Below are 24,200 nucleotides of genomic sequence, written 5' to 3' on the forward strand. Positions count from 1 at the left end.
CAAATGGAATGGTAAAGTCGGGGCTATGTAGGACTGGTGCCTCGCACATTTGGTCTTTTAAACTTTCAACGCCCTTTCCGCTTCGTTGGTCCATACAAACGATCGACGTTGCTTTTAGTGTATCTGATATTGGGGCAGCCAATTCCGGCATAGTTTTTAATAAATTTATGGTACCATCCAGTGGTTCCACAAAATCGTCGCACTTGCTTCACCGATCGAGGCACTGGAAACTCCCGAATAGCAGCAACTTTTTCGGGATCCGTTTGTATCATCCCATACCCTATCACGTGGCCAGGTATTTCACTTCCTTCAGGCAAAATTTGCTCTTCTCTACGTTTATCGTCAGTCCAGCTTGAGACAGTCGGTCGGCCAGCGCTTTCAACACGGACATGTGCTTCTCGAAAGACTCCGAAATCACCAATAAGTCGTCGAGATAAATGAAAATCTCATTTCGCAAAGATGGTGGGATAACTTTATCCATCAGTTTGGACATGGTCTGTGGGGCATTGCATAAACCAAACGGCATCACCGTGAATTGATATAGCGGCCTCCCAGGCACAGCAAAAGCCGTCTTCTCCCGAGCCCTTGGAGTAAGCGGAATCTGCCAGTAAGCATCTTTAAGATCGATGCTTGAAATGAACTGCGCTTTTGGAAGTCTACTTAAAATGCCATCAATGAGGGGCATAGGGTAAGCATTTTTGACTGTTACTCCGTTAACTTTCCGGCTATCAAGGCAAAGGCGAACCTTACCTGGCTTACGCACAATTATTACCGGGGAAGACCACGGGCTATCTGATTCTTCAATCACCCCAAGGCCTAACATTCGGTCCAACTCTTCGTATATACATTTTTCGACTGCAGGCGACACTGCGTAGTGGCGTTGTTTTATGGGCCGAGTCTCGGAAATTTCTATGTCATGTGTAAGCCAGTTTGTCTTTCCTAATCCTTTTTCGGCAAACGAAGGGAACATCTGTACTATCGCTACTAGTTCCTTCTGCTGTAATTCCGACAAAGGTATTTGCATCGGGTTGTCAAAGTTTATAGCCGCCAAACTGTTATTATTCGCTTTGCTCATTAAGAAGAACGGCAGTAGATTAAAGCTTCTCCAAAAGTCTATTCCTAGATATAACTCCTGCGATAACGATGGTACAAGATAAAGGCATATTCGTTTGGAATTTCCACGAAAGCAAATGAGTGTGGAGATCCTACCTAGAATAACTTGCTTTTTCCCATCTGCGGTTCGCACGGCTGACTTCATCGGCTTGACCTCAGGGTTTGTTCGAGATAACTCTTCTGCAAATTTACCCCCAAGGCAGCTGATTGAGGCGCCTGTGTCCATTAATCCACTTATCGTCTTGCCAAACAGAGTGACATTGGCGTAGGGTCGTAGGTCAGTGATATTACTAATAACAGAGGCTAATAATGCTCTGCGCGCATTTTTACTCTGCGTGCGGAACAGCTTCCTACGCTTACGGTCTCGAGTTTTGCTAGGCGCAGGGGTCGTTTCCTGATCGTCGTCCTGTACTGGTATCATAGTGTTCGTTATCATGTCAGGAGGTAGGGGGAGTGAGCTTGACGTAGCCCCGGTTACTCCGTATTCGTTGCCTTCGACACTAACTTGCGTGCACTCGATATCGGTGTACGAGCCAACTCGTTTTTTGACGAGCTACATTTTCGGCACGATGGTTTATATGTGTCCCGCTTACCACATCCATAACAGAATGCTTTACGCTCTGCTTCGCACTCTTGATATCGGTGGCCTTGTTTATTGCAATTCCAGCAAGAAAGCGTCATCGCGTCGATATCAAAAGCGTCATCTTCTTCCGAATCGGCTTCTGCCAGACCTTCTGTCTGGATGGACATTTCGTTCACCTGATTGCGAGGAACAAATCGTCGAGTAGCCGGGATTGGCTTAGCAGTATTTTCGATGAACCTTTCACGCTTGCGGACCACTTGTCGCAACTGCACAATGTTCGGTATGGGCACATATAAAATCTCATGTTGTATCTCATTGAGCAGATTTGCTCGCAACACCTCTAACAAGGACTGCTCGGTCATCGGCTGCACGAGCTTGTCTGCAAGCGCCACTATGGCCTCATAAAAACTGTCAAAAGGTTCGTTGACTTTCTGCTTCCTCTGGGTGATCGCGGTTCTGATTTCTAAATCTGTTCTGCGTCCGAAAACTGCGATCTCAGAGCAATACAGAGATCAATCCAGCGCACTCTTGGTACGCTTTTATGATACCTCCAGTACCATTCACCCGCGCTTCCTTCGAACAGGTTGCTCGCGTAGCGAGATAACAATTCAAAAATTGCTATCTAATGTCTGGCTGTCAGAGCTTCGACGCGATACAAAAAATCATCTATTGACATAGAGGAGCGCCCTGAGAATCTCAACTTCCAGTTCGCGATTATCTGGCTAATCCGATCCGCGCGCAACTGATGTGATTGCTGCGACTCGGTGGGCTGACAAGTTAGTCGGTCGCTCGGACGCTGAGTTTGGCAATGCTGCGTTTTCCCTGGCGGATAACCTAAAGAGTTGCTCAAAGGATTGATTTGACCTAACGGGAGAGGACTGCCTATGGCTGGTGTACCCTTTCCGTTGGAACTGGAGCTGCATTCTGGAGCGACAATCTTGAAACCCCGCTTCATCGCGTTAGCTAGCATTTGAGTGTGCTGTGCTAGTGCGGCTGTCACTGCGTCCGCAATGGTCTGTTGCAAGCTACCATCCGTGGCTGGCAGACCCGTTCGAGCTGCTGAAGCTGACACCACTGCTGCGCAGAATTTGGCGGTTGGCCTCTAGGACGATCTGGAGCGGCCATTGGACCGGACACACTAGGCCCTTCGGGTTGGCTAACACTTCGAACCCCCACTATGCATATTGGCAGCGGATAATTGGTTTTGCTGTGATTTAAGTGTTTTTCGAACGGGATCTGGTCACTGAAACTGCCCCTGGTTGGTTGCCTGAGGCTTGAGCTGCTTCTAGTTCTTCTGCCAAATTAAGGGTCGATTTGCTCAGCGCAGTTCTGCACACTGGACAGACTTTCTTATTTCCTGAACGTGCACTAAAGCAGGTGTGATGGAAATAATGGTTACAGCTCGTAGCTAATAGGTTGGCCTGGGTATTCGACTTCTTGCGTGCATACACAGCAAACGGTTTCGCTCTCTTTTGGCTGAATCCTATAATCCGGGCTTCGGTCTACCGGCATTGTAAAGTTTATCTTATATATTAACTAGCTTTAAGCACGTTCCTATAAATCTAGTTCAGACAAATATTAACAAAAACGATGTGGAACGTTGTGAGTTGCTGCGGACACCGCAACTCTACAGTTATACCCGATACTAAGTCAGTATGGCTCTCTCCGGCAGACGCCGCTAATATTGAACGACACGACAAAGAGTGCGTGCGAGAGAGACAGAAAATCAGTCTGAGCGTGACGTCGGGGCTGCGTAGCCACTGCAAATTGATTTGCTCCTTTTGGCTACAAAAATGATCCGATCTGATCCAGATTCAGCAATCTGATAGATATGGTCATTATCTATGATTCTGCGTTTTTAGTTTTCTCGAATGTGCAATATTGTGGATGCAACAGATTTTTCGTCTTTTGTGGGGGCGGAAGGGGGTGTGGCAAAATTCTGAGATATACGTTTTGTAGTGAGATCTAACAGAAGTGCGGATACCAAATTTGGTCACTCTAGCCTTAATAGTATCTGAGATTTGTGGATGCCCAGATTTTCGTCCTTTGCGGGGGCGGAAGGGGTGTGGCGAAAATTTGGACACGAAACGGTCAAGGTCCGATATTACAGGAGTTATGGATACCGAATTTTGGTTGCTCTGGCTCTTATAGGTTCTGAGATCCTTGAGCTCATATTTTGCAATTGGCAAAGCCGACCATGAAACCTGTGTGTTAGAGAGAGACAGAGCGAGAAAGAATGAAATTGTTTTCTTGATTCTGGCTATAATAATTATACGATCTGGTTGAGATTTTACACTCTAGAACATAGAGTCATCTTCTACGACTCTGCGTTTTTGGTCTTATCGTATCTTAAAAAATGTAGATGCCACAGATTTTCGTCCTTTGTGGGGGCAGAAGTGGGCGTGGCGAAGTTTTGAAATATTTTTGTAGCAGTGACATATCACAGAAGTCTGGATCCAAAACATCGTTGCTCTAGCTCTTATAGTCTTTGAGCACTAGGCGCTGAAGGGGACGGACGGACGGACGGACGGACGGACGGACGGACAGACGGACAGACAGACAGGGCTCAATCGACTCGGCTATTGATGCTGATCAAGAATATATATACTTTATGGGGTCGGAAACGATTCCTTCTGGACGTTACACACATCCACTTTTACCACAAATCTAATATACCCCAATACTCATTTTGAGTATCGGGTATAAAAACAATAATAACGGGGAAAGCAAAAAAAAAAACGATCTTTGATAGAGAGATTTTGGGGGAAACCATGCAACCCTTTCCCTCCGAAAGGTTGCCAATAACTATGCGTGTTAGAGCGAAAAAGGGGGAAATAAAGAAAAGGTATCTTCGGCAATCGTGACCCAAGTAGTAGCTCTAGGCCACTTCCTGTCTGCGGCGAACGCCTATACATAGGGACGGACGACGTTATGCACGCGTGCCCATACCAGGATCACGACGGTGTTCGTCAGCCGCCCATCGAGGAAACATTACCGAAGCGGTTACGGGGAGTTTGTAATAGTCTCTGCGTGCTACGACCTATACCTTTTCCGCAGCCATTATCGTTCCGGGCCGGAAGCGTAGCACGAAGAAACGCACCAGCACTAGGGGTACCACGTTCGACCGGCGATAACCTGCTGTATAAATCGGCGCACGAATAGACCAATCACTAGAAAGTAGAGAGAGAAACAAAAGACGGAGGCACCCTAATAACCCCGATTCGAGTTGAGCGGCAACAAAAAAAAATTTGGATTCTTCTAGCTGACTCCGGCGACAACTGAACCAAAGCTACCCAAGGTACCTGTCAATTTCCAAGGGATACGGGCGAATGTATTCACTAATACGCTTCTGTGTAGCGGCAGGTCGTAGATTTACTCCACTAATAACCCTGTGTCCAGCCAACTTCCACATACCAGTGAATCCATCTAGATTTCACTGCTATGGCATATACTGCTCGGCAATAAAGCTATGTTGAAGCTATTATCGATTCCAGAGCAGCTTACCATCGAACAAGGGTTATGGATCATACTCCGATGCGGGCTAAACGTTATCGGAAACTAATAATTATCCACCATCACAGGATCCAATTCCAGGACAAAAGGAAGGTTTTAAGGAAGGGGGGTGGGAAACAGGGAACAAAAGTCTTAAGCCAGTGCATGACTATGCACTGCTCGCAGGTGTTATGGACTTTGTCAACAATTTTTCTGCTTCGGGGTCAAGTTTGGCTGGGGTCACACACAACCATATAAGTTAATGTAACTCCGCTTTGTAACGTTTACAATTACGTCAACCCTGACCTTCAGGCCTTTCGGCCCCACGTTGGGCCAAATAAAATAATTATTACTGTAACGAGTAACGAAGAGCATCTTCGCACGATGAAGCTGGTGGTCGGCTAACTGAGAAGGAGTACGCGCTCGCTTCCACGGCTGGTCTCTGGTCGGAAATGGGGATGGGTTCTTTGGGGTAACCCTCCAGTTAGGTTGCTTCGCTACTGCTGGTATTATTTTATTAAATTTCGCGTACTCTTTTTGGGAATGGGAGGGGGACGGACAAGGAAAGGATAGTTAGGGGTACGGACAGTATAGTGGGGCAAAGATAGTGCAGAGAAGGAGTAGGGATCTACCACCGCGGCGGACATCTCTGTTTTGCTGGCACGGAGTCGTGCCACGCCCACCCTACCATGATCCTGAAAGAGCCAATAATAATATCAGGATCCCTGGAGTGTCCGGTATTGGTCATCCTATTTCGCTCACGAGCGGCATGGTTCCCCCAAATGCGGTAACGTCTAGCACATATTCATCTTAACAATCATTTTATTAGAAACTATATTCAGATACTATATTCATGTTACAAGAAAAATAGAAACACTAACCGAGAACTCCAAGACAAGGCTAAATGGACAAAAGGAGGAACGAAAAGCGTCACAAGAGATATAGCTATTATTACTAGGGAATATTTAGATAAATAAATACGATAAGTGTAAATAGTTATAAGTGCATATACGATATTTTATAGTGCGATATAAACTAATGATTTTTCCTTAAATAGAAAGATAATACTATAGCGCAATATAGGCACACATGTCCCAGCACATCGGCTTCAGGGAGTAGTTGGACATACTATTCGTTTTACCAAGCGTATTGTAAAGGCAGAAGGCCAATCAGCTGTGACTACTTTAAAAGTGTGAGGTCAACGACCGACAAACAGCTCTAGCAAAAAAGAACGAAGCTTTTGCCACGCTCGCGGAATTTTGGGAGGCAATAAAATGTAATGTTGCTGGTATATTATAAAGCTCACTCAGTTTTTGTTTGTGTTCCCGCGGCGAAAGATCTTTCGTAGCTGTGGCTGTGTGTGGGTGCATTAAACTTTTACCTGCAAACCAAAAACAAAATCGTACAGCGCGTGCTGCATGGCATAAGCTCGCGGATGGGACCCGGCCGAGAGGACGCTTTTAAGCTCAAACTTTTAAACTTTTATCAAATGCATTTTCAAACTTTCCATGTGTTGGTGGGTTTTTTTTTCTGTTTTTTTTTTCTGTCTACAATTAACACTAAGTATATCCCACTACACAAAAACAGACATATCAACGGACTGCGAGGTTCAAGGGAATGCGAGTCACGGTGGGATCTTACTGGCCTCAGTGGCTTTCAGTGGGCGGTGTATACATATGTATGTGAGCACATCTCTACAATTTGTTTCGGGTACAATCAGCCTACATAATGACACTAACGTGCACATAAGACAAACACTGGCCTCAACTGCACTTTAAATAAACGTTTGAACAGCTAGGCCGAATCACGAGAAGAACAAGAGAGGCGATACCACTAGGGGTCGCCGGTTATGTACACACGTGGTGCACTATTTTTTCCCGCCCGTTAGGAGCATTTAAGCGGCTTCGGTCCTACGCTGACTGCAAGCACCGGTTTCCGTTTCTTGGCCCGGTTTTGAATGCGAAACGGTTACGCCAATTCGCCGCACTAAGCCCGTTCAGACGGCTGTCCTCGTCTCGCGCAGCCAAAGTTCACTGCCCGCGACTTGGTGGATCAGCTGGTTCGTAGTGCGGGGGCTTAAAGCTCGGGCTGCAGCTTTTGGATAATTCCCAAACTAAGTGCCGATTCTAATGTGGAATTTGAAAATACTGATCAGGCTACTTTTTCTAACAGTTACTCCATGCACATATTTACCCGGTTGGAACTGGCACTGCGAAAATAGGGGGATGGGGTTGAGGTGCTAATTCCTTCTTTCTCCAGGTGTTTTTTTTTTTTGTGTTGGGGCTGCTCACCTCCAAGCGGAAACTACAGAAAAAGTCGGAAAATCTAACTTCGAGGCTCCTAGCACTGTCGAAGGCCGGTACTCACGTTTTCGATTAGAGCCCAATCTGCTCTCTTGGGTTCTTTTTTCCCGATCGAGTGCACTTTGGTTTCACACCACGGTTATTTACGGCGGTTTAATTTTATTTTCATTATTTTTTTTTCTCACCGCGCAACTGAATGCTCGTACGGCCACGAGGAAAAAGAAAGATTTGGGCGGATCTACTGACCAACAAAAATTTTGTTCTCCGGATCTGCCTTTGCACGATCCTGCGCCATTCACCTTGAATGGTTATGGACATGGTGGGGAGATTTTTGTTCGTCTTTAAGCATATTCTTAATGTCAACCCTAGGTGGCGCTAGCCCCCACACGACCAAGAACATTTAACATGTAACACCACAACAAGAAATTAAGCCAACCTAACTATACACTAACTATGGGGACTAAACTTAATAATAAATAAGTATCTCGGTGAGGTGTGATATATACTTGTATAAATAATATAATATATATAAATATATTTATATATATAATATACATAAATATATAAATTGTACAAATACCATCGGGCATACTTTCAGGCGAAGAACACAAATATGCTTTCCTATCCGCCCGACAAGCGACCACTACAGCGGGCCAGTTTAGTGAATCTTCGATTAGAATATCAGCAGGGTTTTGATGTGTTGGCACATAGCACCATTTTCCATCAGACGTTAAATCCTGAATATCGGACACTCGATTTCCAACAATGGTCGATAAGGAGACTGAGTGTTGTTGCAGCCAATGCAATACGAGCTGTGAGTCGCTCCAAAAATAAGATGTGATAGTGTGTTTACTGAATATGGCCTTGACTTTGTTATACAACTGCGAAAATAGATGTGCGCCGCATAGTTCAAGCTTCGGAAGAGACTGTTTCTTCACTGGTGCTACTCTAGACTTAGAAGTGAACAATTTCACTGTGACCTGTCCAAGCGAATTCTCCGTGCGCACATAAACACAGCAGCCGTATGCCCGAATCGATGCGTCGCAAAATCCATGTATTTGAATGCTCCTAGTATCAGGCTGCAAACAAAAACGAGGTACCGCTAGTGACGACAGCGAATTCAGCGATTCCAAACACTTGCTCCATGCGTGGCTTAAATTCTGGGGGACAGACTCGTCCCAGTCGAGTTTCAAAAGCCACAACTCCTGAAGAATGATCTTAGAGACAATGACTAACGGTGATAGCAGACCGATTGGATCGAATAGCGACGACGCTGTAGACAAAATTGTTCGTTTTGTGGTAGTGGGATAGACTTCCTTTGGATTAAATGTGAAACTAAATGCATCACTTCGTTGATGCCAAGTTACGCCGAGTGTGCTGCTGACTGAGTTTTCTGAAATGTTTAATTCCTTGGTAGATTCGTCTTCCATCACGCCTGGATGATTTGAATGCCACTTGCATAATGGAAACTGACCACGAGCGAGAGTTGATGTGATTTCAGTTTTTAGTTTGAAGAGTGTATCTATATCATCAGCCCCACACAAACATAAAATGAAGTTTAACAGCAGCAGCCCCTAATGGCCATGCATCCTTACAATCCTCAGCCAAGTAATGCAAACTACGAGTTGCGAGAAATGGGGCAGACGCAGTCCCATATGTCACTGTATTGAGTTGGTAGGTTTGAAGATCCGTATTTGGAGATGCTCGCCACAAAATGTACTGGAATTTTCTATCCTTCTCCTCACAAGTACCTGCCTGTACATTTTTGTGACGTCGGCTGTGATGCCGAACCTATGCATGCGGAACCGCAGCAATTGCAAGTACAACTCATCCTGAATGGTAGGGCCGACTAAAAGTAGATCGTTAAGTGACCTTTGAGATGTTGTACGGCAAGAGGCGTCAAAGACAACTCTGAGCTTCGTCGAGGTACTGCTTGGTTTCAGAACGAAATGGTGGGGTATATAATAACGCGGTTCTTCCAAGTTAGGATTCAGTACGAGGGACATATGGCCGAGACTTTCATATTCCTGCATGAACGAGATATACTGCGAGCGAATTTCCGGTAGACGAGCGAGACGTCTCTCAATGGCAAAAAATCGAGTTCGAGCTGTATCGAAGGAACTTCCAAGACAACTTGGATCTTCTTGAAATGGCAAGCGAACGACAATCCGCCCACTGGCATCCTGATGTGTTGTGTCCCTTTCCATAATTACTGAAAATTCTTGTCGATCGACTCTTCTACAGTCGCCAAGCACAATGGTGGCTGTCTGTTATATTGCCGCTGGTACCTCCCAGCAACAACCCAACCAAAAAGAGTCTTCTGCAAAGTGGGAAGATTTGGACCAATGCGAATCTGGCTTCGGTCCCCAGTAACAAATCAATACGTTTAGTCCTATAGAACGATTCGTCAGCCAATGGAGTGTTAGCTGGTAGGTTCCAATTCGATATGTCGATCTCACTATCTGGCTGGTAGGCAATATGGGATGTGATTCCAAACTGGAGAGTGAGCTGATAGCCGGAAGTACGTGACTTAATAGAGGTAGTCGTACGAGCCTTCAAACTAGTAAGGGAGTCTCCTATACTGCGAATTCCAATGTGGTGTTTTTCACGACGAAGGCGAAGCTTTTGTGCAAAGGTTTCGGTTACAAAATTAACCTGAGAACATGAATCAAGCAACGCTCTACCGAGTTTGTATTCACCTGTGGCATCCTTTACCAAAACCATAGCTGTTGCCAACAAAATTTGATCATCTGCTGCGATCTCCATATGAGAGTGTGAAGCAGCTTGATGAGCCGTTTGCCAGGAGGGTTGCGCTGGTTGGAGTACCGGTTCAGTAGTTGAAGATTGTCCTGCTGATGATTGGGGTGGCTGTTGCGGCTGAGAGTGATGCAAAGATGAATGATGATTCCGATTACAGGATCGGCAACGATGAGTCGATGAACATTGCGCCACTCTATGACCATTTCCAAGACAATTGATGCAGAGACCGAGGCGTTTTGCATTGTCGTACCGTTGGTTGCTGTTCATAGCCTTGAACTGAGCGCAATTAGAGATCTTATGGCCAGAACTAGAACAAAGTGTACAAGACGGATTAGTGATAGCACACGACGAGTTTATTTGGTGATTAGAATGACGATTTGACTTATTGGATTCAGCCTTTCGTTGTGACGAAGTAGCAGCCGAGTTTCCAGACGAATGGAGAAACTGACAGTGGCGTTCCAAAAGCTGTGTGCATGCTAGCCAGGTTGGCAGAGTTTTGTAGTCCTGCGATTCCTTCCACTTGTTCCGAGCTTGCTGATCACACTTTTCCATTATAATATATATAACCATAGCGTGAACAATGTTCTCAGGTTTGCCGATGGACTCCAGCGAGCTTAATATAGCGGATGCCTTATCCACTAGGCTGTGAAGCTGCTGACTGTTTGACCTTTCTACAGGTTGTAGTGCAAACAATGCCTCAATACCTTCTAAAAATATAAGAGTAGGATTATCAAAACGGCTTTTGAGTTTTGCTAGGGCCTTCGGATAGTTTTCGCTTGTAACCTGGAATGCCTGAATTGTATCTAATGCCGGCCCCGTGAGGCAGGTCAGCAAATAATTAAACTTTTCTATATTAGACAATCCAGACTCACGCACAACAATTTGCTCGAACGAGTGAATGAAATTCTTATAGTTTGCATATGTTCCGTCGAAAGTGGGTAGCGACAACCTTGGTAACGATGACTTCACTGGCGGTGGGTGGTAGTCCGGCGCAACAATGCTGGCGTTCAGATCTCCTCCCATTTTTATACCCGATACTCAAAATGAGTATTGGGGTATATTAGATTTGTGGTAAAAGTGGATGTGTGTAACGTCCAGAAGGAATCGTTTCCGACCCCATAAAGTATATATATTCTTGATCAGCATCAATAGCCGAGTCGATTGAGCCCTGTCTGTCCGTCTGTCCGTCCGTCCGTCCGTCCGTCCCCTTCAGCGCCTAGTGCTCAAAGACTATAAGAGCTAGAGCAACGATGTTTTGGATCCAGACATCTGTGATATGTCACTGCTACAAAAATATTTCAAAACTTTGCCCCGCCCACATCCGCCCCCACAAAGGACGAAAATCTGTGGCATCCACATTTTTAAAGATACGATAAAACCAAAAACGCAGAATCATAGATAATGACGATATCTATCAGATTGCTGAATCTGGATCAGATCGGATTCATTTTTGTAGCCAAAAGAAAGAAATCAATTTGCAGTGGCTACGCAGCGCCCGACGTCACGATCGGACTGATTTTCTGTCTCTCTCGCACGCACTCTTTTCGCGGGCTAGTACTTCAATTCTCTTTTACGCTACCTTCGCCTCCGAAATGCTACTCGGCTTCGTCAATGCCTCGGTCAGCGTCGAGTCGGTGTGAAAGCATGTAAGTGCTGCGTGCCGAAACAGTAGGGCAGCGTGGTCGCTGATATCTTTGACGCGGCACAGTGGGGATCAGCCGAAATAGTCAAAAAATTGTATGAGTGCTTTAGATAAATTTAATGTACGCATCTAATAGATAATTTTCCAATCGAATTTTCAAGATAGTTTTAGCTTAGGAGATATAAGCACTCAAAGTTTAACATTTTTGCAGTGTGCAAATATTTATTGAACTCATATTCACTAACTAATTTAGCAAGCTGAGACGGCCAAAGGTCCCACTGTGCCGCTCCAAAGACATCGGCGATCCGCGACCACCACCGCTTCGACGGTGCTGAGGCTCGAGAGTCCAGAATTATTTCGTTGCTGGTGAAGCATTGCGAACAGACGAAACCGTTGGGCAGCTTGGTCGCGGGTAGAGACGAAGTACAGGCGAAAAGGGAATTGAAACCCCGCGCGCTCCTCGTGCCTTTTGGGTCCTAATGTTAGGACCCGCCATAGAACAGCTTTTTGGTCGCTCATGGTATTGTATAGTCTTTGATTGTAGCTAATTAAAATCTTATGTTGCACATAAGAAACAAATGAATCTGCGTATTACCCGTCAACCGAAAGTTATTCAATAGTTTACAGGCATCGAGGGTAATATTGTAGAGAAATGGTTTGTAGCCATTTAACCGTTGGTATAGTGCAGCATTAACCTTAATAATTCCAATAGAAAATATAATTTAATAACAGAAACAATAGTGTATTCGTTGGTAATAGGAGGTTGTAGCAAATGAAGTTTTCCGGACAGATATTTGTAGCTTCGATTGACCGACTTCAGATAGCAATAATCTATAGTGCAGTATAGTTCATCCACACAATTGCATTTCAAGTTGGTAAATTCCAATTTTGATGTGATCTTGGATAAAACATTTTAAGCAATTATAGGATCAGTTTGATATATTAAGTGGAGTTGTGTAGCTGATACATACCTCGCTGATAAAAAACAGCATCCAAATGAGCTTAAACAGGTTATGCTTAGCACGCATGTTGAGGTTTTGACGGTCCAGCGAAAACTATTAGCATTTCGAACGATTTTTGGTCAATAACTGTCATTTGCCATTATATGTGCACTAAAGCGGCTAATGCATTAATAAATTATTTGATAAAATAGTGAACCAAAAATTTCCATAGCGCACATGATAAAACTATAACGAAAAGCCTGTCACCCCAAAAGTATGCACCACGTTAACAAGTATTAATCATGTAAAAATCATGCCAGCCCAAAAGAATGCAGCACTCTAACATGTAGAATTCATGTAGAAATTTAAAGTGACATGTCATATAAATTGAGTGCAGGAATATATTGCATAAGTTGCATAATTATTGTACTCCAGTGTAACGAGTAACGAAGAGAATCTCCGCACGATATAGCTGGTGGTCGGCTAACTGAGAAGGAGTACGCGCTCGCTTCCACGGCTGATCTCTGGTCGGAAATGGGGATGGGTTCTTTGGGGTAACCCTCCAGTTAGGTTGCTTCGCTACTGCTGGTATTATTTTATTAAATTTCGCGTACTCTTTTTGGGAATGGGAGGGGACGGACAAGGAAAGGATAGTTAGGGGTACGGACAGTATAGTGGGGCAAAGATAGTGCAGAGAAGGAGTAGGGATCTACCACCGCGGCGGACATCTCTGTTTTGCTGGCACGGAGTCGTGCCACGCCCACCCTACCATGATCCTGAAAGAGCCAATAATAATATCAGGATCCCTGGAGTGTCCGGTATTGGTCATCCTATTTCGCTCACGAGCGCATGGTTCCCCAAATGCGGTAACGTCTAGCACATATTCATCTTAACAATCATTTTATTAGAAACTATATTCAGATACTATATTCATGTTACAAGAAAAAAGAAACACTAACCGAGAACTCCAAGACAAGGCTAAATGGACAAAAGGAGGAACGAAAAGCGTCACAAGAGATATAGCTATTATTACTAGGAATATTTAGATAAATAAATACGTTAAGTGTAAATAGTTATAAGTGCATATACGATATTTTATAGTGCGATATAAACTAATGATTTTTCCTTAGTGTAGTGTATTGACACTCAGACTTAAGCACGCGTTGTCTTCAAGATTCTCTTTTATTCTATATCCCTTGGATGGTGTGACCGTATATAGATATTAATATAATACCTAACACGCCTCTCCTTAGATGTTTAATATACATGTCATTTACAAATCTATTTTCTTATAACAATTTGATTTGTGTACTTAATCTAATTAGCGTATATAAAATTTATGTGATTTCGTATTTTTCTTTCTTCTTAATCTGTTTAGTATTTGTTTCAGTGTTTAATTTGTACATAATTTGATTTCATAATTCCTTTCTTTATATTATTTTATTGTTAAATACGCTTTACTACCTTCCCTGCCTCACGTGGTCTCAACTCTCTCCTGGTGGGTGTTGGTTGAGAAACTATTTGTTCATTGTTGGTTTTGGAATTGTCATCTACTGAACAATTGCTTTCGACATCAGGTGTTTTCGCATTAGGCGATGTATGATTGTTAGTGCTTTGGTTTCTAATTTGATCCAGGTGACGTTTTATTTCTCTGTTATTGTTCGCCAAAATACAACAATACGAACGCGGGCCCAGTTGTTGTTTTACAGTTGCCTGAGTCCAGCTTGCTTTGTTAGGATTTTTGTAGTCCCTAACCATAACTTTTTGACCCTTTAAAAATTCTGTGCTTCGTCTACCTTTGTGATTTACAACACACTCAGTCTGTTTTTTATTTATTATGCTTTCGACCGTAGGTGGTTTTAACAACGAAAATCTTGTTTTTAGTGTACGACCAAAAAATAATTTAGCAGGAGATTCGCCCGTAGTACAATGAATCGTATTTCGGTAATCGATCAAAAATCTATTTAAAATTGTATTAAAATCTTGTCTTTCATTAGCCTTTATGTTTGCATATAGTGATTTCTTAACAGTCTTTACAAAATTTTCTGCTTGACCATTAGTCGCTGGATGTCCTGGAGCAGTAAAAATGTGATTAACACCATTGTTTTTCATAAACGTTTTAAAATCATCAGAAGTAAACTGTCGTCCATTGTCACTAACTAACACGTCTGGTAAACCATATCGACAAAATACTTCTCTAAGCTTGTTGATAGTAAACAATGAAGTTATTTCCTTCGTTTTGAATACTTCTGCCCATTTTGTATAAGAATCTATAATAACCAATAAATGAAAACCTCTAATTGGTCCTGCAAAGTCTATGTGTACTCGACTCCAAGCCTTTCCTGTGGATTTCCACGGTATTAACAGACTCTTTTCTGGACTTGATTGTAGTTCCTGACAAGGAATACAATCTCGAATTAATTTCTCAATTTCAGAATCCATGCAAGGCCACCACACATAAGAACGTGCTAACATTTTGGTTTTTACTATTCCCAAATGCGATGCATGAAATTCTGCTAAAATAGCTTGTCTCAGTTTGGTTGGAATTACTACTCTGTGTCCCCATAAGATACAATCATATTCCACTGAAAGTTCATTTGTTTTAGAGATGTAGGCAGAAAACTCGCTGCCTTTTAATCTTGTCTTCGAACCAGTGTTAATTGCCTCACAAACTTTTGATAATATTGGGTCACGTCGTGTTTCACGAGCTATTTCTTTGAAGCTAATTTTGAACACCTTTTCGGACTGTATAAAATGTATGTAATTATAGTCTTCGTTTGGTACAGCCGTTTCCCATTGAGGCATTCTTGAGAGTCCATCTGCTATATTTAAGGTCCCCTTTATGTGTTCAACTGTATATTGAAAACCTGACAAAGTCAGTGCCCATCTTTGCATTCGTGCAGAGGCCATCAATGGAAGTCCTTTCAGGTCTCCAAATATGCTTAGTAATGGTTTGTGATCTGTTCGAAGGATGAACTTGTTTCCTAAAAGATACTGTCTTAATTTACTCACACAGAACACTATAGCCAGGGCCTCTTTCTCGATTGTACTGTAATTATGCTCGCTTTTGGATAATGCTCTTGATACAAATGCTATTGGTTTGATATCTTCATTGCATTTATGTGATAAAACACCTGAAACTGCATGACTGCTAGCATCAGTCGTTAATACTAACGGTTGATCTGGGTTGTAGTGAACTAAAACTTGTTCAGAAGTTACTTCTTTCTTTACCTCTTCATATGCACTCTGACATTCGCGTGTCCAATTAAATTTTGTATTTTTCTTTAATAATGCATATAAAGGACTCATTATCTGAGCGAAATTATTGATAAACTTTGAATAATACAGCTTTTAAGTTTGAAATATGTTCTTGAAGATCTCGTCCTGTAACTGTTATGTCATCTTGATAAACCACAACTCCTCGCATACCCTGAAACAACCCTTCCATTGTTTTTTGAAAAATAGCTGCTGCAGTTTTTATACCAAATGGTAAGCGTTTAACTTTCAATAGTCCAATATGTGTGCTCCAAGTACACAAATTTTGAGATTGCTCATCTAAATTTAGCTGATTGTAAGCATTTGACAGGTCAAGTTTTTGAATACAGTGTACCCCCTTCAAGCGCTGCAAAAATGTCGTCTATTCGAGGTAGTGGATACTTTACGTCGACTAAAGACCGGTTTAATGTAACCTTATAGTCACCACAAATTCGTATGTCACCGTTTGGTTTTAAAATCGGTACCAAAGGTGTTGCCCATTCAGAACTAACAACTTGCTCTAAAATTCCATCATCTATGAATTTTCGTAACTGCACTTCAATCTTTTCTTTCCATGCTAATGGTACTGACCTAGGCTTGAAAAATATTGGTTTTGCATCTTCTTTTAATAGTAACGATATCGTATTCGTAGTATATGAACCTAAACGAGGCTCAAAAACTTCAGCAAACTCCGATTTAATCTGTTCTGTAATTACAGAATTTGGTTCATTTACGTACACATTGTTCACCTGCATTAACTCAAAATTAAAAGCTCTCAAAAATGTTCTACCTAGCAAAGGTGGACTCACTGCATTGGTTACAACAACAACAATTTGTTTTTTTAGACCTCGATATTCGATCGTTGCATCGTACTCACCAATAACTTTGATTGAATCTCCATTGTAATCTACATATGGAACTAGACATTTTCTAAGTGGTCTGCTGGTATTTAAGCTTTCGTAAAATGTTTTTGGAACCAATGTGCACGGTGCACCAGTGTCGCAAGCAATTTTCGTTATGTTTCCATCAATTTTTACAGGTAAATAATATACTCCATTAGTTGAGGTTGTATCAACGCTATAGATAGAAAAGTTATAATTATCATTATCAAAATTATTATCAGAATAGGTGTCATGTTTTGTTTGAGATACATAATTTACGGATTTTTTTGATTTATTTTTACAAATGCTCGCCAAGTGACCTGTTTTTCCACAGCTGTGACATTTGCATGCCTTATACTTGCAATTGTTTGAGTTATGATTTCGCCAGCCACAGTGTGTACATGGCTGCTGCTTCTTTTCTCTGCCAGCGTCGCAGTCGTTTTCGCCGTCGCCGTCACCGTCGCTTCTGCCGCCTCTGTAACTCACGTTTCGGTTGCCCTTGAAATGACTTCTGCCGTTGCTCTTTGCTTGATCTCTGTTCTCGCCTCTTTGCCTCTGCCATTGACTAGTCCCGTTCCTTTGATGCATGTAGTTGACGTTGTGTTCTGTCTTCCTTGTGCTGATCTTCGTCTCCATGATCATCGCCTTCTTGAGTGCATCAGCCAGAGTTATATTTTCGTCTTCTTCACATATTCTTTCATATATAGGGTTGGGAAGGCTCATCACAAATTGGTTTAATACAAACGCTTCCAGATTTGAGCCAAATTTGCATTCCAATGCCAATTGTTTAACTCGAGCATACCACTCCGCTACAGTCTCATCTTCACTTTTTGTGGACATGTGAAATTTTTTTCTTTCTCTGAATATGAGTGTAGGTGGTGTGTAGTGTGTTTTTAAAATTTCACATAATTCTTTGTATGCTTTTGATACGGGTGATACCGGATTGCACAAACTATGTAGTACAGTGTAAGCCGCTGTACCGATCGACTTCAACAAAACTGCCTTTTTTGTGTTTTCCTCTTTCACATTCAATTCGCACAAATGTATGTCGAATTTTTCCTTCCAAATGCAGAACGTTTCTTGGTGTGGCGAAAACTCAGCAATTGTTGCCATTTGATAGAATGTTGGTGCTTCATTTTTCGTCATGTTGCTATTCATATATTATATGCACTTTTAACATGTGTATGTATATTAATACGTTTTATTTTATCCTCGTCACCAATTATGTAGTGTATTGACACTCAGACTTAAGCACGCGTTGTCTTCAAGATTCTCTTTTATTCTATATCCCTTGGATGGTGTGACCGTATATAGATATTAATATAATACCTAACACTTAGATAGAAAGATAATACTATAGCGCAATATAGGTACACATGTCCCAGCACATCGGCTTCAGGGAGTAGTTGGACATACTATTCGTTTTACCAAGCGTATTGTAAAGGCAGAAGGCCAATCAGCTGTGACTACTTTAAAAGTGTGAGGTCAACGACCGACAAACAGCTCTAGCAAAAAAAGAACGAAGCTTTTGCCACGCTCGCGGAATTTTGGGAGGCAATAAAATGTAATGTTGTTGGTATATTATAAAGCTCACTCAGTTTTTGTTTGTGTTCCTGCGGCGAAAGATCTTTCGTAGCTGGGCGTGTGGCTGTGTGTGGGTGCATTAAACTTTTACCTGCAAACCAAAAACAAAATCGTACAGCGCGTGCTGCATGGCATAAGCTCGCGGATGGGACCCGGCCGAGCGGAAGCTTTTAAGCTCAAACTTTTAAGCTTTTATCAAATGAATTTTCAAACTTTCCATGTGTTGGTGGGTTTTTTTTTCTGGTTTTTTTTTCTGTCTACAATTAACACTAAGTATATCCAACTACACAAAAACAGACATATCAACGGACTGCGAGGTTCAAGGGAATGCGAGTCACGGTGGGATCTTACTGGCCTCAGTGGCTTTCAGTGGGCGGTGTATACATATGTATGTGAGCACATCTCTTACAGTTTTCATTCAGCCTACATAATGACACTAACGTGCACATAAGACAAACGCTGGGCTCCACTGCACTTTAAAAAAAAGTGTGGAACAGCTAGGCCGAATCACGAGAAGAACAAGAGAGGCGATACCACTATGGGTCGCCGGGAGGTTATATACACACGTGGTGCACTATTTTTTTCCCGCCCGGTAGGAACATTTAAGCGGCTTCGGTCCTACGCTGACTGCAAGCACCGGTTTCCGTTTCTTGGCCCGGTTTTGAATGCGAAACGATTACGCCAATTCGCCGCACTAAGCCCGTTCAGACGGCTGTCCTCGTCTCGCGCAGCCAAAGTTCGCTGCCCGCGACTTGGTGGATCAGCTGGTTCGTAGTGCGGGGGCTTAAAGCTCGGGCTGCAGCTTTTGGATAATTCCCAAACTAAGTGCCGATTCTAATGTGGAATTTGAAAATACTGATCAGGCTACTTTTTCTAACAGTTACTCCATGCACATATTTACCCGGTTGGAACTGGCACTGCGAAAATAGGGGGATGGGGTTGAGGTGCTAATTCCTTCTTTCTCCAGGTGTTTTTTTTTTTCTGTTGGGGCTGCTCACCTCCAAGCGGAAACTACAGAAAAAGTCGGAAAATCTAACTTCGAGGCTCCTAGCACTGTCGAAGGCCGGTACTCACGTTTTCGATTAGAGCCCAATCTGCTTTCTTGGGTTCTTTTTTTCCCGATCGAGTGCACTTTGGTTTCACACCACTGTTATTTACGGCGGCTTAATTTTATTTTTATTATTTTTTTTTCTCACCGCGCAACTGAATGCTTGTACGGCCACGAGGAGAAAGAAAGATTTGGGCGGATCTACTGACCAACAAAAATTTTGTTCTCCGGATCTGCCTTTGCACGATCCTTCGCCATTCACCTTGAATGGTTATGGACATGGTGGGGAGATTTTTGTTCGTTTTTAAGCATATTCTTAATGTCAACCCTAGATGGCGCTAACCCACACACGACCAGGAACATTTAACATGTAACACCACAACAAGAAATTAAGCCAACCTAACTATACACTAACTATGGGGACTAAACTTAATAATTAATAAGTATCTCGGTGAGGTGTGATATATACTTGTATAAATAATATAATATATATAAATATATTTATATATATAATATACATAAATATATAAATTGTACAAATACCATCGGGCATACTTTCAGGCGAAGAACACAAATATGCTTTCCGTTTTGTTGTTCCTAAGAACGAAGTTAGTTAGAAGTTAGTACATATGTACATACTGCTGCACAGAGTCGTCTATAGTTTTCCCTTCAATCGATGAAACGTCAACTGTGGAATGTTGAATGCCGACCTGCAGTTGATCGTGGGCATGCTTCTGATTTGGCTGAGGCACTGCTGCGGAATCAAGTTCACGCTGCTCCACACGAACGACATGCACTCCTGGTTCGATCCGCAGTCGGAGAGCGGTGGAAAGTGCCAGGCGGGCGACGATAAGCAGGGACGCTGCTTTGGGGGATTTGGTCGCGTGGCTACTGCGTGAGTGTCCAGGGAGTGGGAGGACCGATAGCCAGTTCACTGATTGGAATCTTCGTTTCATTCTTAGCGTCTCAGAGGCCAGGAAGGCGGGCACGGTGATCTATTTGAATGGCGGAGACACGTTCCAGGGCACGCCCTGGTACACGACCTACAAGGGGAAAATGGTGGCTCAGCTGATGAATATGCTGGCCCCCGATGCCATGGTAGGTGGGTGAGAATGATATCCTAGCTACTACAACCACTGCCGAAGCGGACTCCCACAGGCGCTGGGTAACCACGAGTTCGATGACGGCGTCGAAGGACTCGTCTGGTTTCTGGATCTGGTCAAGTTTCCTGTATTGTGGTGCAACACGGATCTGCGGAAGGTGCCCAAGCTGCAGGCCTTGAAGCAGCTGGTTAAATCCACGATCATCACCAAGGAGCACACAAGGATCGGAATTGTGGGCTATATACGGCCGGATACTAAAGATCGTGTCCAGCCAAGCGATGTGGTGTTCACCAAAGAGATACCCGCCATTAAGTTGAGGATCAAGTTGGCAGTCGATTGCATTTATCTTTGGGCTAACTCTTTCAATCTCATTGCAGCGCGGAGACAAAGAAGCTTTTGGATCAAGGGGCTACCATCATCATTGCTCTGGGACACGCCGGATTCGAAAAGGACAAGGAGATAGCCAGGGACTGTCCAGATGTGGACATCGTCGTGGGCGGCCAATCGCACACGTTCCTTTACACGGGCAAGCCCCCAGACAAGGAACTGCCCGAGGATCGCTATCCCACCATCGTTTTTAAGCCGGATGGGATCAAGGTGCTCGTCCTGCAGGCATATGCCTTCACCAAATTTCTGGGCTTCATCGATCTGGAGGTAATTTTTACCTTCAGAACCTTTAGATAGCCCTAAGGGGTTCCACCCCATTTCCTATGCAGTTCGACAATGTCGGCAACATGTTGAGCTTCAAGGGCAATCCCATTCTTCTGGCCAACTCGGTCAACCCCCGCCGGGATGTCCAGGAACTGTTGGACAGAAAGCGCAAGGTAATCGACGACATGGAACAACACGTGGTAGGCACTACCATGGTGCACCTGAACGGGGATCGGACCTGCTGCAGATTGGGGGAGTGTAACTTTGGGAACATTATCGCGGACAGCTTGGTCTATGCCCGAGTGCTGGAGCAGACGGGTGCGAGGAAACACTGGACGGATGCGGCCATTGGGTTAATGAATTCCGGAGGTAGGGGCTCGACAGGGCATTCATTTGAAAGTTCCCTTATACAGACATCCCCGATAGGGATACGGGCCTCGATCGGTCCGGCCCAGACGGGGGCCATCACGGAGGCGGACGTGATGACCGTGTTGCCCTTCGACAGCGACCTGTACTACACCAGAATCAGTGGCGATCACCTAATGAAGGCCTTGGAGCCCTCTGCTGATCAGCGAGACACGGAGTCGACTGGGGGCTATCTACAGGTGTCCGGATTACGCCTGAAGTTCAACTACAACCGGACCAAAGGCCAGCGTATCTCGTCAATCCGCGCCCGGTGCACCAACTGTCAAATACCTTTCTACGAGATCGTCGACAGGGAAAAGTACTATGGTGTGATTGTGCCCTACTTCCTCCTGGCCGGCGGCGATGGACACAGCTTTGTGGATTCCGACCAGCCAGAGTTCTCCAAACTGTTGATGAACGATCGCGAGGCGCTGATCAGGTACCTCCAGGAGCACAAGATCGTCTATCCAGAGCGTGAGGAGCGCATCATCGGCCTGGAGAGGAAAGCGTCCTGCTCCAGCAGGATTCTGGCAAGGCTTTTACTCATTTTCTTTTTCCCTATTCACTTCACACTTCAATGATTACGTAAAAGATTGCCCTATAAATACACTATCAGATCATTTTGCATCTACGGCTGTTCTTCGGCTGCTTAGATACAAGGTGCAAAACGATCTCATTGACATCATCATTAGCATTCACATTGGCCTTCTGTTTTTGCCTATTACTTACGTAATCTCTTACAACGATCAGCAGTCCGGTCCTGGGCATTGACCTCTCCCATTTGGTCGAGAGAGAACTGAACTCTAACATGCGCATATTTTCCAGATCAGCGCTCAACTTCTTGTGACTGATCTGACACTGGTCTTCAAGTTCATATTTCCAGGTGCTACCAGCATGACTTGGACTCTCCATTCCATCTGTCGCTCCCTGTAATTGACTACCAAATGAATGCTACTTATTATACCCGATACTCAAAAAGAGTATTGCGGTATATTAGATTTGTGCTAAAAGTGGATGTGTGTAACGTCCAGAAGGAATCGTTTCCGACCCCATAAAGTATATATATTCTTGATCAGCATCAATAGCCGAGTCGATTGAGCCATGTCTGTCTGTCCGTCTGTCCGTCCCCTTCAGCGCCTAGTGCTCAAAGACTATAAGAGCTAGAGCAACGATGTTTTGGATCCAGACTTCTGTGATATGTCACTGCTACAAAAATATTTCAAAACTTCGCCCCGCCCACTTCCGCCCCCACAAAGGACGAAAATCTGTGGCATCCACATTTTTAAAGATACTGTAACGAACCAGCTTCTTGGTTCGCTTGAGTTTGCTGGGCTCGCTCAGCGGTCGGCCGATTCGTCGCAACGTATTTTTATCCCCGATACTCAAAATGAGTTCGGCTGTCCGTCTGTCCGTCCCCTTCAGCGCCTAGTGCTCAAAGACTATAAGAGCTAGAGCAACGATGTTTTGGATCCAAGCTTCTGTGATATGTCACTGCTACAAAAATATTTCAAAACTTCGCCCTGCCCACTTCCGCTCCCACAAAGGACGAAAATCTGTGGCATCCACAATTTTAAAGATATGAGAAAACCAAAAACGTAGAATTGTAGAGAATGACCATATCTTTAAGACTGCGGAATCTGAATTGGATCGTATTATTATTATAGCCAGCATCAAGAAAACAATTTCATTTTTTCTCGCCCTGTCTCTCTAACACACACGTAGCATAGGCGGCTTTGCTTAGAGTAAAACATTAGCGCCTAGATCTCAGAGACTACAAAAGCTAGAGCAACCAAATTTGGTATCCACACTCCTAATATATCGGACCGAGACGAGTTTGTTTCAAAATTTCGCCACAGCCCCTTCCGCCCCCGCAAAGGACGAAAATCTGGGGATATTCAAAAATCTCAGAGACTATTAAGGCTAGAGTAACCAAATTTGGTATCCGCACTCCTGTTAGATCTTACTATAAAACGTGTATAACAAAATTTCGACCCACCCCCTTCCGCCCACACAAAGGACGAAAATCTGTTGCATCCACAATATTGCACATTCGAGAAAACTAAAAACGCAGAATCATAGATAATGACCATATCTATCAGATTGCTGAATCTGGATCAGATCAGATCATTTTTATAGCCAATAGGAACAAATCAATTTGCAGTGGCTACGCAGCGCCCGACGTCACGCTCAGACTGATTTTCTGTCTCTCTCGCACGCACTCTTTGTCGTGTCGTTTAATATTAGCGGCGTCTGCCGGAGGAGAGCCATACTGACTTAGTATCGGGTATAACCGTAGAGTTGCGGTGTCCGCAGCAACTCACAACGTTCCCCCTCGTTATTGTTGCCCCCAACGACAAATGATAACTTATCTATGGATCTCCACCACGCGTGGGCTCTCGTCGGGTGTGGCAGCGTTGAGGCTAATGATTGGGGCAGTTT

The 24,200-nt window shown here is 43.7% G+C and overlaps 2 protein-coding genes across 2 annotated transcripts; one reads left to right on the forward strand and one right to left on the reverse strand.

Moving 5' to 3' along the window:
- Positions 1-9,848: 9,848 nt before the first annotated feature.
- On the reverse strand, positions 9,849-11,331 carry LOC117195107. The gene is made up of 2 exons (XM_033399762.1): positions 10,191-11,331; positions 9,849-10,113 (listed from the first exon to the last, which is right to left on the reverse strand). The coding sequence occupies exons 1-2, from the start codon at positions 11,272-11,274 to the stop codon at positions 10,097-10,099; spliced, it is 1,101 nt and encodes a 366-aa protein (XP_033255653.1). The 5' UTR covers positions 11,275-11,331; the 3' UTR covers positions 9,849-10,096.
- An 8,969-nt stretch (positions 11,332-20,300) lies between these two features.
- Positions 20,301-22,432, forward strand: LOC117195103 (protein 5NUC-like). The gene is made up of 5 exons (XM_033399757.1): positions 20,301-20,497; positions 20,565-20,700; positions 20,761-21,017; positions 21,083-21,359; positions 21,422-22,432. The coding sequence occupies exons 1-5, from the start codon at positions 20,331-20,333 to the stop codon at positions 22,340-22,342; spliced, it is 1,758 nt and encodes a 585-aa protein (XP_033255648.1). The 5' UTR covers positions 20,301-20,330; the 3' UTR covers positions 22,343-22,432.
- The last annotated feature ends 1,768 nt before the right edge of the window (positions 22,433-24,200 follow it).

The sequence above is a fragment of the Drosophila miranda genome (assembly GCF_003369915.1).
Source record: "Drosophila miranda strain MSH22 chromosome Y unlocalized genomic scaffold, D.miranda_PacBio2.1 Contig_Y5_pilon, whole genome shotgun sequence".
NCBI classification, from domain to species: Eukaryota; Metazoa; Arthropoda; class Insecta; order Diptera; family Drosophilidae; genus Drosophila; species Drosophila miranda.